Consider the following 18,099-nt stretch of genomic DNA (forward strand, 5'->3'; position numbering starts at 1 on the left):
GGTAGTGAAAACCTGCTAGCTAAGAATTCTTTATCCATCAAAGTTGTTCTTCAAATATGAAGGTGAGTTTAAAATATTTACAAGTAGAAACTAATAGAGTTTTTAAAAAAGAATCCAACTTTCAGGAAATATTAAAGGAAGCCTTAAAGCCTGAAAGAAAAAGACAGGAGAGAGAGAGGCTTGGAGGAAAGTACAGAAGAAAGAATAACAAAGGATAACCAAAAATGTAAAAAGACAGACAAAAATAAGATGTGACATATGAAAAGCAAAGCATGAAATGGTGGAAATAAATAATGCATTTACAGTAATATCATTGAATGTGAATGGATTCTCCCCAATCAAAAGATATAGGCTGACCAAATGGATAAAAAAATGAGCCATCCATGTTCTGTTTACAAGGCACTCATTTAGACCCAGGTATACAGACTGGCTGAAAGTAAAAGATTGGAAAAAGATACTCGATGTAAACAGTAATGAAAAAAGAGCAGGAGTAGCTATACTAATATGGGACAAAGCAGACTTTAAATGAAAAAAAGATATAAGAGATACAGAAGGCCATTATATATTAATAAAAGGGACAGTCCATCAGAAAGAAATAACATAAATATTGATGTACCTAACTGGGGTGCCCCAAAATGCATGAGGCAAACTCTGGCAAAACTGAAGTGAGAAATAGACATCTCTACAATAATAGTTAGAGACTTCATATACCACATAAATCATTAGCTAGAACAATTAGACAGTAGATCAGCAAGGAAACAGAACTTGAACAATATGATAAACAATTTTTTAAAAAGATTTATTTTATTTATTTCTCTCCCCATTCCCCCCAGTTATCTGCTCTCTTGTATCCATTCACTGTGTGTTCTTCTGTGTCCACTTGCATTCTCAGCAGCACCGGGAATCTGTCTCTTTTTGTAGTGCAATCTTGCTGTGTCAGCTCTCTGTGTGTGTGGCACCACTCCTGGGCGGGCTGCACTTTTATCTCGTAGGGCGGCTCTCCTTGCGGGGCACGCTTCTTGTGCATGGGGCTCCCCTACATGGCAGACACCCCAGTGTGGCATGGCACTCCTTATGCACAGCAGTGCTGTGCGTGGGCCAGCTCACCACATGGGCAGGAGGCCCTGGGTTTGAACCCTGGACCTCCCGTTTGGTAGGCAGATGCTCTATCAGTTGAGCCACATCCACTTCCCATGATAAACAATTTAGGCCTAACAGACCTATACAGAATTTTTCACCCAAACTCAGCAGGCTATACATTCTTCTCAAGTACTCATGGATCATTTTCCAGGTTGGATGACATGTTAGGTCTCAATGCAAGTCTTAATAAGTATAAAAAGATTGAAATTATACAAAGCACCTTCTCAGATCATAATAGAATGAAAGTGGAAATCGATAATATGAAAGAGGTAAATTTGTGAATGTGTGGAGGCTGAACAACACACTCCTAAATTGTAAGTGAAGTTAGTAACTATATTGAGACAAATGAAAACAAGCTGACAACTTACCAAAACTTATGGGATACAATTAAACTAGTCCTGAAAGGGAAATTTATAGCCCTAAATGCATATATATATATGCATCTGTATATAGCTATATATAGCTAAAATCAAAGATCTAACTACACACCTGGAGAACCTAGAAAAAGAAGAGCAAACCACTCCCAAAGGAAGCAGAAGGAAAGAAATAATAACAATTACAACAGAAATATATGAAAATGACAACAAAAAAGAAATAGAAAAATCAACAAAACCAAAAGCTTGTTCTTTGAGATCAATAAAATTGACAAAACCCTAGCTAACTGAACAAAGAAAAAAAGAATAAGCAAATAAATATAGTCAGAAATGAAAGGGGGGAAGTTAGGCCTGACCCCACAGAAATAAGTATCATAAGAAGGTATTATGAGAAACTGTACATCAACAAACTAGATAACCTAAGTGAAATGAACAAGTTCCTAGAAATGCACAGACAACCTACTCTGACACTACAAAAAATATAAGAACTTAACAAGGCAATCATATTTAAAAAGATTGAATCGGTCAGCAAATATCTCCCAATGAAGAAAAGTTCAGGACTGGATGCCTTCACAGGTGCATTCCACCAATCATTTCTACAAGAATTAATATCATCCTGTTTAAATTCTTCCAAAAAATTGAAGGGGAGGGAAAATTACCGAAACCATTTTATGAAACCAGCATCATCCTAATACCAAAGCCAAATAAAGACACTACAAGAAAATTACAGACCAATCTCTCTAATGAACATAGATGCAAAAATTCTCAACAAAATAATTGCAAGTAGAATCCAGAAGCCTTTCAAAGACTTATACATCACAGCCAAGTGGGATTTATTTCTTATATGCAAGTCTGGTTCAACATAAGAAAATCAATTAACAATACATCACATTAACAAATTGAAGGGGGGGAAAATGATCATGATAAATGCAGAAAAGGCATTCAACAAAATCCAGCATTCTTTCTTAATAAAAACACTTCAAAGGATAAGAACATTCTTCAATATGATAAAAGGCACATATGAAAAACCCACAGCCAACATATCGCTCAGTGGGGAAAGACTGAAAGCTTTCCCTCTAAGAACAGAAGTAAGACAAGGAGGCCCACTGTCACCACTGTTATTAAACATTGTACTAGAAGTTCCAGCTAGAGCAGTTAGATAAGAAAAAGAATAAAAGGCATCCAAATAGGAAAAGAAGTAAAGTTCTCACTATTTGCACATGACATGATCCTATATTTAGAAAATTCTGAAATGTCTATGACAAATTCTACTTGAGCTAAAAAATTCAACAAAGTGGCAGGACACAAGGTCAGCATACAAAAAGCAGTAATGTTTCTGTACACTAGTATAGAGCAATCTGAGATAGAAATCAGGAAAAAAATTCCATTTATAATAGTAACAAAAAGATGCAATACCTAGAAATCAATTTAAACAAAAAAGTACAGGACTTACATGCAGAAATCTACAGAACAATGCTAAAAGAAATTTTTAAAAACCTAAACAAATGGAAAGACATTCCACGTTCATGGGTTGGAAGATTGCTATATTGTGAAGACATCAATCCTACCCAAACTGATGTATAGATTCAATGCAATACCAATCTAAACTCCAACAGCCTACTTTCCAGAAATAGAAAAGACCATTACCAAATTTGTTTGGATGGGAAAGTGTACCCAAAAAGCCAAAAGCATTCTAAAAAATGAGCAACATGGTAGGAATTTCACTGCCTTACCTTGAAACATTTTACAGATCTGCAGTGGTCAAAACAGCATGGTATTGGCATAAAGATAGACATATCAATCAATGAAGTAGAATTGAAAATCCAGAAAAAACCCTCACCTCTACTGCCATTTGGTTTTTGACAAACCTACCAAAGCCAAGCTGATAGGACAAAACTGTATTTTCGATAAATGGAGAACAGGATATTCATAACCAAAATAATTAAAGAAGACCCCTATCTCACTCCCTTTAAAAGAATCAACTTAAAATGGATCGAAGACCTAAATGTAAAAGCCAAGACCACAGAACTACTGGAAGAAAATGTAGGGAAGAATCTTAAGACTGTGTGGTAAATGGTAATTTCTTGAACCTTACACCCAAAGCACAAGCAACAAAGCCAAAAAATAGATAAATGGGACCTGCTCAAAATTAAACACTTTTGCACCTCCAAGGACATTTTCAAAAGTGTGAAAAGATAGTCAACTTAATGGAAGAAAATATTTGGAAATCACATATCAGCTAAGGGTTTAACATCAATGATATATAGGGAGATGTTACAACTCAACAATAAAGAGACAAATGACCTGATTAAAAAGTGGGCAAAAGACTTGACTAGACATTTGTAAAAGAAGAAACATAAACAGCAAAAATCACGTGGAAAAAAAATGTGAAATGTCACTAATGATTAGGGAAATACAAATCAAAACTACAATGATATATTTCACACCTGTTAGAATGGCCACTGTTAAAAAGGCAGAGAACAACCTGTGCTGGAGAGGATGTGGAGAGAAAGGAACACTTATTCAGATGTTTGAAAATATATCTTTCTGAATTTTTCTGAAATTAATGTATATTAATTTATACAATATGGATGACTTTAAACATTAAAATGTATGCCTAGTTAAGAAGCTTTATAAGCATAAAATCTTGTACCAGTTGGTTTTTTTCCATTCAATTTTTAATGTTTATTCTATCCCAGAAACGTATTTTTCCCCCTATGGTATTTATTTCTGTTTTTTAGAAACTTTTTCAGAAACCCCATCTTTTTCATTTATCTCACTTTAAATAACCATTTTCTATAGGTGATTGATGTACATGGAGTTGATGTTACTCCTCAACCTCTTTATCATCCAGATCCACTTACTGGTACAGTAAAGCCAAATAAACTTTTGACGTCACAAGAAGGATCACTTGGATCAGAATTTATGTCTTCCCATACTCTTTATCAGAATACAATAAACCCTAGTATACTAGGACAGTTTACAAGGTAGAGTATACTATTTTATAGTTCTTTTTTATTTCACAAATACTGTCCATTTAAGTTGCGTGTATATTTAGATATCAGCTGGCACCAGTTTCTCAGCTCCACTCTATTATCTTAGCATGCCATCTCTGTGTTCTTCTCATGTTTTAATTAGTTGCAGAGCTCTGCTTATCCTTACAAGTTCGTCTAAACTCACACCAAAGCATTTGTGAACAATATAGATTTTACTGAAGATGTTCTGAGGAACCAAACTATGAGACTACATCATGTACCCTAAAGTTAACAACTTCCCAGTAGACAGTTTTCTTTTAAATTTATGCTGAAACTGGTAAGGGTTGGCTTTCCCTTTCCACTTATTCTTCTGTTTTCCTTGGGTTTGATTTTTCGCTTATTTATAATCCTAAGCAGTTAAATGTTGCTTTAAAACCTGCCTCCCAATTTGCATATAAAAGCCATGGGAGTGTTCTGCAAAACAATGGATTAATCCATTAGCAGAACCCAGCCTTTTAGGAAAACAACTGGTATAAAAACTAGGAGGGAAGAAAGGGGGAATTACGAAATATTATGGAGTACTGTTAAATTCATGTTTAATAAAATTGTTTTGGATTTGTTAAAAACTGATTTCCTGCTGAATACAAAGATATTTTTAAAAAATTAAATCTTGAAAAAACTTTTATAAAATCAAATAAATCACACTAAACGTGGGATTTGATGGATGAACCGAATCCATGTGACAAATGAAGGGAAGGGTTCATGAAGTAAGAGAGCCCTGAAGTAAGAGAGCTTCACAAATTTGAGGAAATATTAAAAGGAACAACAACAAAAAAAAGGCAATGTAAGTAGAGTATTTAAGACAAAGGAAAGAATGATTGTGAGGAGGGTGGGTTGGTGGGCCATGTTTTGGACTATATCATAACGTTTTATATTTTATCCTAAATATATTGGAAATTCATTGAAGAACTTTAAGCATGCATGTGACTTTTATCTCTAAAATATATTAAAATGACTTATTTAAAGTACATTAATAATCAGCCCATTGTTTAGAAAACTAATTTAGTTTCATCTATTTTTCTTATATAATTTGAGTGTATTTGATTTCTCCATCTGATAATGTGCTCTAATTATATTTTTCATTATCTATAAGACATCTAAATAAATGAATAATGTTGTTATTCATTATTAAAGGTCTGCTTTAGGAAGCAGTACAGTTTCTAAGTCAAGTGTATCAACAAATGAGTCAATAGCAGAAGACCTAGAAGAATCATCGTATAAACGAGAAGGATTGGCTAGTTTTACAGGTAATGAAAATACACTTACTTACTTCAGTAACAGTGTACTATTTATTTAGCACACATACTTATGATATGTCAAGTACTTGAGAAAAAGGAATTATGGTAATGATTACCAGTGCTGGCCCATGGAGTAGCTACATGAGAATTAGGAGAATATTTCAAATTCTCGAGGTAATTTACACAACCAACCTCAGCCACCCCTGGCCCTGTTTTAAAAGCCATTAACTACCTAGGGAGGCAAGTAATTCTGATCAGCCTGATCAATGCTATAATAAGATACATGCAGAATGTAATGGAACCACTTAAAAAGGAGTGATTAACCCCTTTCAAGAGAAAAAAAAAACGATACAGAAAAAGGGATTAATTTTTGAATTGGGTTTTTAAGGAAGATTGGGAATTTTTCAGGAGAAACCCAACCCAAGCAGGGAAACAGAGAAAATACAAATGGTTATGAAAGTGAATATGCAAGAATGAGAAAATAATAGTTGATCAAAAGTTCTGAAAGAAGTGGGTAAGAACTTAAGGGTCTTTTACCTTGAAGTTCAGTAAGGATGTAATTTCCTCTGAAATGATTGATAATGAGGAATTAGTGAAAGCATTGATAAGGTTGGAAAAGTGATGTATGATAGACTTGTTTTTGTTTTTTATTTTTTTAATTTTTTGGTGTTAAGAGATGTAATAGGAATGCTTCTGACAAGTAATAGAATACCCAATTAATAATTAGCTTAAACAAATAAATGGCTTATTCTCTTATTAAAATAAGTGGTAGGCAGTTTTTGGCTCTGATTTTCTGGCTGAATTATGACAGACTCTGACTTGGCTGCTTGCTTTTGTCTCTCCTTATGCTTTTTCTTCTTGCTTCTTGTCTCATGGTCTCAAATATCTACTCCAGCTCTGGGCATTATATCCACATTAAAGACAGAAAGAAGGAGAAAGGGGATAGCACCAGTCCCAACTCCCTCATTTTTGAGGAAGGTAAAAGCTTTCCCAGAAGACTTCCACCTTCTGGTATATGTCTACTTTCATCTCTTGACTAGAACTGTGTCACATGGCCATTCTAGCTTCAAGAGAGTCTGGAAAGAAGTGAAGAAAAGGAGTTAGTTAGCCAAGCAGCAATGTCTCCTGAATGAGTGTAGCTCATCCTATCAGAGAAAGACAGGGAAGACTGGATTATTGTCATTACGTTCCCCAGCTCACTCTACATATATTCTTGCCACTCTCCAATTTGTTTTTCCAAACTGCAGCCAGAATGATCTTTTCAAAACAAAACAACAAATAAACCCAATCTGATCACATCTTCCTTTGCTCAGAAACCCTTCAATGTATTTGAATTGTGTTCAAGATAAAGATTAAGTTAAAGATTAAAATTTTATGTAATGGTTTGCCTTGAGACCTTCTCTGCTAAATCTAAAACAAAGAGTCAACACAAATCCATCTCCAGACATCTTAAAAAATAATATAGATATTTATATCATCTTGATCAGGTCTGGTGAATTCCTACTACAAAGTCTCTAAAGTGAATCACACCTAAACAATTCTACTTCTACCACTTGGCTTCTCCTTTAGACTTGAGCAGATGTTTGCTGCATATCAAATCATCTGGTATGCCTTTTAAAAATCACCATACTCAAGTCTCACTCTAGCCCAAATGAATTGAAATAACTGGGAGTGAGTGTTAATCATAAGTAAGTGGTGTGTTAATAAATGTTTAACTTCCCGCTCTGGGGCAGGGAATTGAATTCCTGATTTGTAGCATTTGCCAATTTTAATGGTATAAAAACTCATCAAAGCCAATTTCAAGCTACTAACATGAAGTTACTATACAGGAATTTGGGGAGAGATTCTTAGTAACACACTATTATACTATTTCTACCCTACAGATACAATAGATGTAAATAACTACAAGAGTTTTTATAATAGAAAAATTTAGTAACATAATTAGGAAGTAATGAGTTTTCAGTAGTTATTATCTTCATTTTTAATAGAATTTAACTGTAAGTTTATATAATTTAATTTTAAATAGTGATTATGTTTAACAGTTGACTCATAAGATTCCTGACAATTTGACAATTGGCTCTTGCAAGCCGGTGTGTGAGCCTACTCTAGCATCTTTCTGGATATAAATATATTTAAAAATTTCTGAGGTGATTCTAAATTAGTATTGAAAAAGTACTCATGTCTAGGTCCCCTGCCCAAGTTTCAGATTTAATTATTATGGTATGCTGCCTGAATATCAAGAGTTTAAAACCTTTCCAGGTGATAATATGTTTGCAGCAAAGATTAAGAACACAGATTTGGGAATTACCAGGTAAGGAATTTAAAATAATTACTATATTAAGAACTTTAATGCAGTATACAATATACAATATACAAAAGGTAGGCAGAGAGATGAAAATTATAAGAGAAAAAAGAAATGCTAGTATAGCAGTTTGATATTATTTGTTAATTCCAAACATAGATAATTATGTTTGCAAATTAAGTCTATTCCTCTTGGCATATTAGATTATATTGGATTCAGAGGTTTCACTTTTACTTGATTAAATAATGATTAAGGCTTTGATTGGGCTGCATCATTAGGGTGTTGGGTCCCTGCCCCCTTAGTGGGTAGGGACTCACAGAGGAAATTTACTGCAGAGAAGGGAGGTTGGAGTTTTAATCCTAGAGCCCAGGAAGCAAGCACACAGAGAAGCAGATACATGAGTAAAGAGAGAAGTCTCTGTTAGACATGGCAGAGCTCCCCAGGAAGACAGAAGAGCCACTTGCCTGAAAGTTTACATTTGGCCTTGTGGAAAGAGCAGAGCAACTGAGCCTGGAGGGAAATGAGCCCTAGGAAGAGAGGAACCCAGGAAGCCTGAACCATAGCAGACATCCATAGCCATCTTGCTCCAACATGTGACAACAGACTTTGGTGAGGAAAGTAACTAATGCTTTATGGCCTGGTAACTATAAGCTTCTACCCCAAATAAGTACCCTTTTATAAAAGCCAACAAAGTTTGGCATCAGCACCCCTTTGGCTGACTAATATAGCTAGTATTTTAGTTTCCTAGATTGCTCAAGCAAATACCATGAAATGATTTAGTTTAAACGATAAGAATTTATTAGCTTATGATTTTGAGGCTGGGAAAAAGTCCAAATCAAGGCATCATCAAAGTGATGCTTTCTCCTTGAAGACCAGCATTGTGGGGCTAGCTGCCAGCAATCCTTGGCCCCTCTATCACATGGCAAGCACATGGCAGCTAAGCACTGCTCAATCCCTTCTCTTCCAAGTTCCAGAAAATCTCAGTTTCTTTCTTCTGTGGCTTTATCTCACTCTCTCTGAATTTCATTCTCTTATAAAGGACTCTAGTAATAGGATTAAGGCCCTTCCTGATTGAGGTGGGACACACTTTTAACTCAGGGGTTCTTAATAAGAGGTCTTAATAAGCTTGAATTGAGGTTCAAAAAGGCATTATTCCTGTGGGGATTGTTGGTTTGGGTATAATATAATATATTTAATAAATAATACACGGTTTAATGTGGACTTAGTAAAGGGTCCATGGTTTTCACCTGACTGGCAAAGGGGTCCATGGACAAAAAAGTTTAAAAACACCTCCCTTAACTGTAGTAACTTCACCATAGGTCCTGCTTGCAATAGGTTCATATCCACAGGAATGGATTAAATTTACCAACATGTTTTTCTGGGGTTATACAGCTTCAACCACCAAAGCTAGAAATTTATACCACAAAATGCATATTTTAGAAAAGAAAAAAGATCTAAAATTAATAACTTAGAATTCTAACTAGAAAACTAGAGAAAGAAGAGAAAGTAAACCTAAAGCAGGGAAGTGGATTTGGCTCAATTGATAGAGCATCTGCCTACCATATGGAAGGTCCAGGGTTCAAACCCAGGGCCTCCTGACCAGTGTGGTAAACTGGACCTTGTGCAGTGCTGATGTGCTCAAGGAGTACTGTGCCACACAGGGGTGTCCCCTGCATAGGGGAGCCCCACGTGCAAGGAGTGTGCCCCACAAGGAGAGCCGCCCCACATAAAAAAAGTACGGCCTGCCCAGGAATGGCACTGCACACACTGAGAGCTGATGTAACAAGATGACACAACAAAAGGAGACACAGATTACTGATGCTGCTGACAAGAATGCAAGCAGACACAGAAGAACACACAGTGAATGGACACAGAGAGCAGACAATGGGGAGGGGAGGAGGGGAGAGAAATAAATAAAAAAATAAGTAAGTCTTTAAAAAAAAACTTAAAGTAAGCAGAAGAAAGAAATAAATTTAGAGCTAAAATCAATGAACTTGAAAACAGAAGACAAACAAAACTGATAAAACTCAAGCTAGGCTTTCCAATAAAAAAAGAAACATGGTACAAATTGTCAATATAAGGAATGAAAGAATTGCTATCACTAATGATCCCATAGACCTAAAAGGATAATAAGGAAATAGTGTGAACAACCCTGTGACCACAAATCGATAAATTTGACGAAATGGACCAATTTCTTTAAAGACACAACCAAATCTCACTAAAGGAGAAACAGATACTTTGTATACCTCTATGTTTGTTTAAGAACTATGAATCACTAGTTTAAAACTTTGCAGGAAGAAAACACCAGGCCCTGATTATTTCACTGGTCAATTCTACCAATCATGTAAAGAAGAAATATTTTTATACCATCTATTTCAGGAAATAAGTGAACAGATGGGAACATTTCCCAACTTATTTTATGAAACCATCCTTACCCAAATTCCAAAGCTAAAGACCTTCCAGAAAAAGAAACCACAAATCATTAGCTCTTATAAACATATATTCAAGAACCCTTAACAAAATATTTTTGAAAACCAAATCTAGTAAAAGGGACAATACATCAAGACTACATGGGCTTCATTGCAGGAATGCAAAGCCGGTTTAGTATTTATAAATCAGTCAACATAATTTATCAAACTAACAGATTTAATGATAATCATATCAGAAGATGCAGAAAAAGTATTCAGTAAAATTCAATATCCCTTAATATTAAAAAATCCAAAAAACAAGAAAAGATAACTTCCTTAACTTAATAAAGGGTATATTTTAAATACCAAAGCTCACATTATTTTTAATATTGAGAGTATGTATATTTTCCTCCTGAGGTCCAGAACAGGGAAAGGATGTCCTCTGTCACCACCCATTTCAACACTGTATCGCATATCCTGCCTAGTACAATAAGATAAGGAAATAACAGTTAAACAGATTGAAAAGGAAAGAATGAAACTGTCAATGATTCTCAGACATAATTGTCTATATAGAAAAGTCCCAGGAATCCAAAAAACTGTGGAGTAAATAAGCATGATTCGTACAGGGTCACAGAAGACAATGTCAATATATAAAAGTTGATTGCTTTTTTTTTTTTATGTTTTAAATTTCTTTGAAATTTTATTGAAGTAAATCATTCCTACATGGACATACATAAACAATAAGTATACAGTAGAAGTTTTGAACTTACAAAACAAACATGTATAACATCATACAGGGGTCCCATTCATCAATCCACCACCAAAACCTTGCATTGTTGTGAGACATTTACTGCAAATTATGAAAGAATATCAATATCTTACTACTAACTTATGTCCATACCTTAAATTTGGTGTATTTTTACCCTAACCCACCCTATTGTTTTTTTAAATATATTTTTATTACAGAAGTTGTAAACTTACAAAACAATCATGCACATGTATAGAATTCCCATACAACATCCGTTCATCAACACACCACACCGTGGTGCAACATTTTTACAGACTATGAGATAATATCATCAGGCTATTACCAACAACCATAGTCCCATTGTCTACATTTGGCACACTTTTTCCATATTCCCCTGTTATTGACATCTTTGGCATAAATATGTGAGTATTACAGTGTTGCTGTTAACCACAGTCCATAGGTCACTCCAGTTGTATTTTTACCATACTTCTTCACATTTTCACCACTTTGCAATAGTGACGTACATCTGCTTTAGGTCACAGAAGGACACTCTTGCATCTGTACCATCAACCACAATTCTCATCCACTTCTGAGTTGAATGTGTCTTTCTGTCCCTAGATTATTCTCTAGTTTTCTTTCAATTGACATTTACATCCCTAGACAACCATTTCTAGCCACATTCCCATTTATAAACCAGTTGTTACTCACTATCATGTGTTACCATGAACTCTATACATTTCCACACTTTTACGGTAAAGTTAATTAAAATTTCTACATTTATTAAGCATCAGTAGTCCTCACTCCTCCTCTTATCTTCTTTAAGTATCTATCACCTACCACCAGGTCTTGATGTTGTTTTCCTACATTTTTTTTCTGGAAGCTTAATGGTTCTTTCCTTTAAATTTAGGTCTTTGATCCATTTTGAGTTAATTTTTGTATAAGGTGTGAGATAGGGGTCCTCTTTCTTTCCTTTGGCTGTGGATACCCAGTTCTCCCAGCACCATTTGTTGAATGGACTTTTCTGCTCAAGCTGGGTGGGTTTGACAGGTCAAAAATTACTTGGCCATACATGTGAGGGTATGTTTCTGAACCATTAATTTGGTTCCATTGGTCCATGTGTCTATCTTTATGCTAGTACCATGCAGTTTTTACCACTATAGCTAGGTAATATGATTTAAAGTCTGGAACTGAGAGTCTTTCAACCTTGCTTTCCTTTTTAAGATATTTCTGGCTATTTGGAACCCCGTACCCTTCCAAATAAATTTGAGATCTGTGTTTTTCCATTTGTCTAAAAAATGCTGACAGAATTTTTATCATGATTGCATTTAATCTGCATGTGAATTTGGGTAGAATTGACATCTTAATGATATTTAATCTTCCAAACCATGAACATGGAATGTTCTTCCAATTATTTAGGTCCTTTTAAATTTCTTTTAACAGTGCATTGTAGTTTTCTGAATACAAGTGCTTTACATCCTTGATTAAGCTTATTTCTAAGTATGTGATTCTCTTAATTGCTATGTAAGTGGAATTTTTTTTCCTGACTTCCTCCTCAGACTGCACATTACTGTTGTCTTTTTTTTTCTTTTTATTTTTTTATTGACTTTGTAATAATATTACATTAAAAATATATATATGAGGTCCCATTCAACCCCTCCCCCCCCCCAGCAACACTCGTTCCCATCATCATGACACATCCATTGCATTTGGTGAGTACATCTTTGGGCACCTCTGTACCTCATGGTCAATGGTCCACATCATGGCCCATACTCTCCCCCATTCCATCCAGTGGGCCCTGTGAGGATTCACAATGTCCAGTGATTGCCCCTGAAGCACCATCCAGGGCAGCTCCATGTCCCAAAGACGCTTCCACCTCTCATCTCTTCCTGCCTTTCCCCATACCCATCGTCCACCATGTCCACTTTTCCCAATCCAATGCCACCTCTTTTATGTGGATATTGGATTGGTTGTGTCCATTGCACCTCTATGTCAAAAGGAGGCTCAGATTCCACATGGATGCTGGATGCAATCCTCCCACTTTCAGTTGTAATCACTCTAGGCTCCATGGTGTGGTGGTTGTCCTTCTTCAACTCCATCTTAGCTGAGTGTGGTAAGTCCAATAAATCAGATTGTAGGTGCTGGAGTCTGTTGAGGCTCAGGACCTGGCTATCACATTGTCAGTCCAGAGATTCAGATCCCCTAAATATATCTTAAACCCCAACACTAACTGCACCTCCAGCACATTAGCATGAAAGTCTTATGAAGAGAGATCCCATCTGAGTCCAGATTCATCTCACATAAACACCATTTCCAAAGAGGGGCCATCTGCCCTGGTAGTTAACCCCATCGGCCATGACCATAACTCCCATGGGTCTCTTTAGCCCTCAAAGGAGCCAATATCTGGGGGTTGTATCTGCTTTATCTGTCTCTCAGACTCTGCTCAGTTGTGCATAAGGGCAATCCTTCTGCCAGCCTCCAGACTCTTTTTTAGAGACTCATAGCCATATAAACTCATTTCTCCTTTCCATTTCCCCCTTACATTAGGTCAAACAGCATTTTAAAGACTTGTTATTTTATGTAGACAGGGATATTCTGCTGATCCACATTGAACCTTCCGGATAAGGTCATTTTCCAGTTGCATCATCAGTTGGTAGTTGATAGTGGTCCCTCGGTGCCAGGGAGGCTCATCCCCGGGTGTCATGTCCCACGCTGGGGGGAAGGCATTGCATTTACATGCTGAGTTTGGCTTCGAGACTGGCCACATTTGAGTAACATGAAGGCTGACAGGAGGAAATTCCCAGGCACAATGCTGCTCTAGGCCTTGTTCTTATTTTAGGTTTATCAGCTCACAAGCATAGTCATTAGCATCAGGGGCTCACTGTTGAACCCTCACTCCCTCCCGGTCCCCGCCACTGCACCTGGGAGACTGTCGCTGCTCCCCTAGGGACCACAACAGAGCACCACTGGCCAGGAACCCAGTACCCCCCCTGCTGTGGTTTTTAATTGTTGCCACTATGAGTATATCCAAACATTACCATGCACCCTGGACATATGTTCTGTACAGCTCCCTGTCAGCCATATATCACCTGTCAATGGTATCCTATACCAGTATCCCTCCATTGCCATTGTTGAAACACTGTGTGATCCAGAACTCCCCGAAATTTGAAGCCCAATATAATGTCAGGGTCCCTTACTAGGGAATGGCATATAGCGATGGGTTTAAAGGTTAGATAGAGAATACGTGTTGACTTGGAAAAAATTCTACATCCTATCTTTTTCTTTTTTTTTTTTTTTTTTCCCCTAATTATTGAGCTTCTCCTCACAGGAGCCCTAGACCACAGCAATGCATGTATATAATATACAGCACTCCCATACATCCACCACAAAACCTTTTCCCTTCCACAGCAATACCCTTACACCCTACACATACTATTGTCTTTTAAAGTTAATTTCATCTGATATAAGTATAGCTATGCTGGCCTTCGTTGTTGTTGCTGTTGTTCATTTTTGTTTTGTTTTGGTTTGGTTACTGCATGTGTGGAATATTTTTTTCCAGTCTTTCACTCTCAATCTATTGGTATCCTTGGGTCTAAGGTGAGTCTCTTGCAGACAGCATAGAGATGGCTCATATTTTCTTAATCATTCTACCAGTCTGTGTCTTTTGATTGGGGAGTTTAATCCATTAACACTCAATGTTGTTACTGTAAAGGCAGTTTTTATTTCACCCATATTGACCTTTGGATTTTATCTTTCATTTTATTTTCACCACTCTTTTTAGACTTGTACTGATATAATCTTCATTTCTAGACTCTCCTTCAGGCCTCTCTCTCCTGTCTTTTCTTTTCAGACAGTAGCATACCCTTTAATATTTCCTGCAAAGCCAATCTGTTTGTTATGAACTCTCTCAGTTTCTGTTTTTCTGTGAATATCCTAAACTTGCCCTCACTTTTGAAAGACAACCTTGCTGGATATGTTTCTTGGCTGGAAGTTTTTCTCTTGCAGTATCTTAAACATATCATACCACTGCCTTCTTGCCTCCATGGTTTCTGATGAGAAATTGGCACTTAATCTTTTTGAGATCTCTTATATGTTATGCATTGCTTTTCTCTTGCTGCTTCCAGAATTCTCTCTTTGTCTTTGGCATTTGATATTCTGATTAGTATGTGACTCACAGTTGGTCTCTTCAGATTTATTTGGATGGGAGTACATTGTGCTTATTGGGCATGGATATCCATGTCCTTCAATAGGGTTGGGAAATTTTCTACCATTATTTCTTCAAATATTCCTTCTGCCTCTTTTCCCATCTCTTCTCCTTCAGGGACACTCATGACACATATGTTTGCATGTCTCTTGCTGTCATTTAGTTCCCTGAGACCTTGTTCAATTTTTCCCATTCTTTTCTTCATCTCTTCTTTTGTATGTTCACTTTCAGAGGCCTGGTCTTCAAGCTCACCAATCCTATCTTCTGCCTCCTCAAATCTGCTGATGTATGTATTTTTAATTTCATTTATTGCACCTTTCATTTCATTCCTATAAGATCTATTTTTCTATGTATGTTTTCAAATTCTTCTTTGTGCTCATCCATTGTCTTCTTAATATCCTTAATCTCTTTAGCCATCTCATTGAATTTATTAAGGAGATTTGTTTGAACATCTAAGATTAGGTGTCTCATTTCCTTTATGTCATCTGGAGGCTTATCTTGTTCCTTTAACTGAGTCATATCTTCCTATTTCTTGGTATGGATTGTAATTTTTTCTTTGTGTCTTCATACTTGGCTTACTAGATGTATTAATTCTGGGTGCAGTTTTTTCTCTTTCATTTAGGGCTTTCTTGGTCTTTCTTCCTTGCTGGTTGTATCGCAGGAGCTGAGGGTGTAGTTGGTGCTGTAAGCCTGGAGGTTCCAGCTATCCACCTTGCTCACCTTTCTCCTTTGCCAGGGTAGGGACAGAGGCACAGCCATGTATAATAATCTAAGTTATGCAGGCCAAGATCATCTATAGTTGCCTGGAGAGTCTGATGAAGCTTCACACTCCTTCTTCCCCTGTCTGGGGGAGGAATGGAGCTGTAGGTTCGGTCAGCAGTCTATGCTGTGCAGGCCCAAAATGATCACAGTTGCCCAGGTAGAATGATGTAGCACTGCACTGCCCCCCTTCCCCCCCTCCCACACACACACCAGGGGTGGGGATAGACCCTCTGGAATGCCCAACCATCTAATTCATATAGGTCAAATGTGTCTGCAGTTGCCCTGAAAGTCTGAGGTAGTACTGTCCCTTCTGCTCTTTAGGGGGTGGAAATGGAATCACCAATGCCCAACAGTTAAGTGCGTGTAGGCCGAAAGTGTCTGCTTGCCCAGAGAGTCTGAGGAAACAACAGCCCCTCCTATCCTATTGAGGCATGGGGATGGATCCACAGGTACCCACCAGTCCAGGTCATGCAGACCAAAAGTGCCTGTCTTTGCCCAGAAAAGCTGAGGAAACACAGCTCCCTTTCTGCCTTACTTGGGGGCAGGGATGGAGCTATAGACTCTTCACTCTGTGTGGGCCATAAGCACCTGCAGTTACCCAGAGAGCCTGAGGAGAGCTCCCCTCTTATCCTTTTGGGGTCAGGGACAGAGCTATAGGTGCTCAAGTATCCAGACTGTGTGAATTGAAAGTGCCTGCAGTTTCCCAGAGAGATTTAAGAAATCCAAGCCCCCTCCTATCTTAGGGGGTTGGAGGAGGGGAGATGGAAATGAAGGCACTCAACAAACCGGTTTGTGTGGGCTGAAAGTGCCTATAGTAGCCCTGAGAGACTGAGGAAACACAGCTCCTCTCCTATCTTATTGGGGTGCGGGGATGGAACCCCAGGTGTCCAACTGTTCAGTCTATGCCATCTGAAAGCACCTGCAGTTACCTGAAGAGGCTGGTGCAGATCCTGCCAGCTTCCTCCCTGCCACAGGTGGGGCTGAGGCCTAGGACAGGGCTGCAGTCAGATCTGGATGGAAAGAACCTGGTCACTATCATCCTTGTGATTTTCAATCAGCCCAGCTTCCTCTCATGCTGGAATGGAGTAAAAATGGTGACTATTGGCCTTTTTCCAACTTGGACAGGTTCAAACTTTAGCTGTTCTTAGGGTTATACTTTAGCCAGCCAAATTTATTAATCAGTAGCTGATGTTGGTGCCCAAATGTCTCTTCCTACCCCACTTTTATTTATTAATCAGTAGCCGATCTTGATACCTAACTGTCTTTTCCTACCCCATTTTTGGGAAATGGAGCTTCCAATTCTGACCTTGGACTATCTCCTGAGGTGGCTTGTGCTGCCAGTCAAGGATGAGCACTGGCGTCTGGAGTGTGGAGTGCTCTCCTCATGAATCTTCTTGCAGATGGCCAATCTCCTCCTTCCATTCTTTCAAGGATGTTGCAGGATGCTCTTCTGGTTGCCTGGAGTTCCCAAACAGGTGCTTTAGATAGCTCTGGGTGATTGCTAACTGCCCAGTAGCATGAGTTGACTCTTGGAGCACCTTAGTCTGCTACCATCTTGCTGGTTCCAATTGCTCTTTTATATACCATCACTGAATAATTGGAATTTGAAATTAAAAGAGAATAAAGCTTGGTACTGTGTTTCATTTTCTTCATTGATAAAATGAAAAGTTTGGAATAGATATACATCCATTCTTTCCATGTAGATAATACATTTACTTTTTTGTTTATCTTATCTATCTTAGATAGAGGTTTACTTATTAAAATTGTATTTCATTTTAAAATTTTATTATACAAAATGTGAGAAAATTTAAAGAATATTTTAAAAACAAAAGAATCACCCAATAATATAAAAGATTAGCTATTTAGAATGTTGTTTCCTGAGCTTATCCAT

At 37.3% G+C, this 18,099-nt stretch overlaps 1 protein-coding gene across 5 annotated transcripts in view; it reads left to right on the top strand.

Annotated features, from left to right (window-relative positions):
* Nucleotides 1–18,099, top strand: part of DNAI4 (dynein axonemal intermediate chain 4) — a 172,707-nt gene that overhangs the window by 18,949 nt on the left and 135,659 nt on the right. For all 5 annotated transcript variants that reach the window (XM_058303377.2, XM_058303376.2, XM_058303379.2 and 2 more), the window contains 2 exons: nucleotides 4,317–4,501; nucleotides 5,684–5,796. In XM_058303377.2, coding sequence (XP_058159360.1) covers nucleotides 4,317–4,501; nucleotides 5,684–5,796 — 298 coding nt within the window. The remainder of the gene's footprint in view (nucleotides 1–4,316; nucleotides 4,502–5,683; nucleotides 5,797–18,099) is intronic.

This window comes from Dasypus novemcinctus, chromosome 9 (genome assembly GCF_030445035.2).
Source record: "Dasypus novemcinctus isolate mDasNov1 chromosome 9, mDasNov1.1.hap2, whole genome shotgun sequence".
Classification (NCBI taxonomy): Eukaryota; Metazoa; Chordata; class Mammalia; order Cingulata; family Dasypodidae; genus Dasypus; species Dasypus novemcinctus.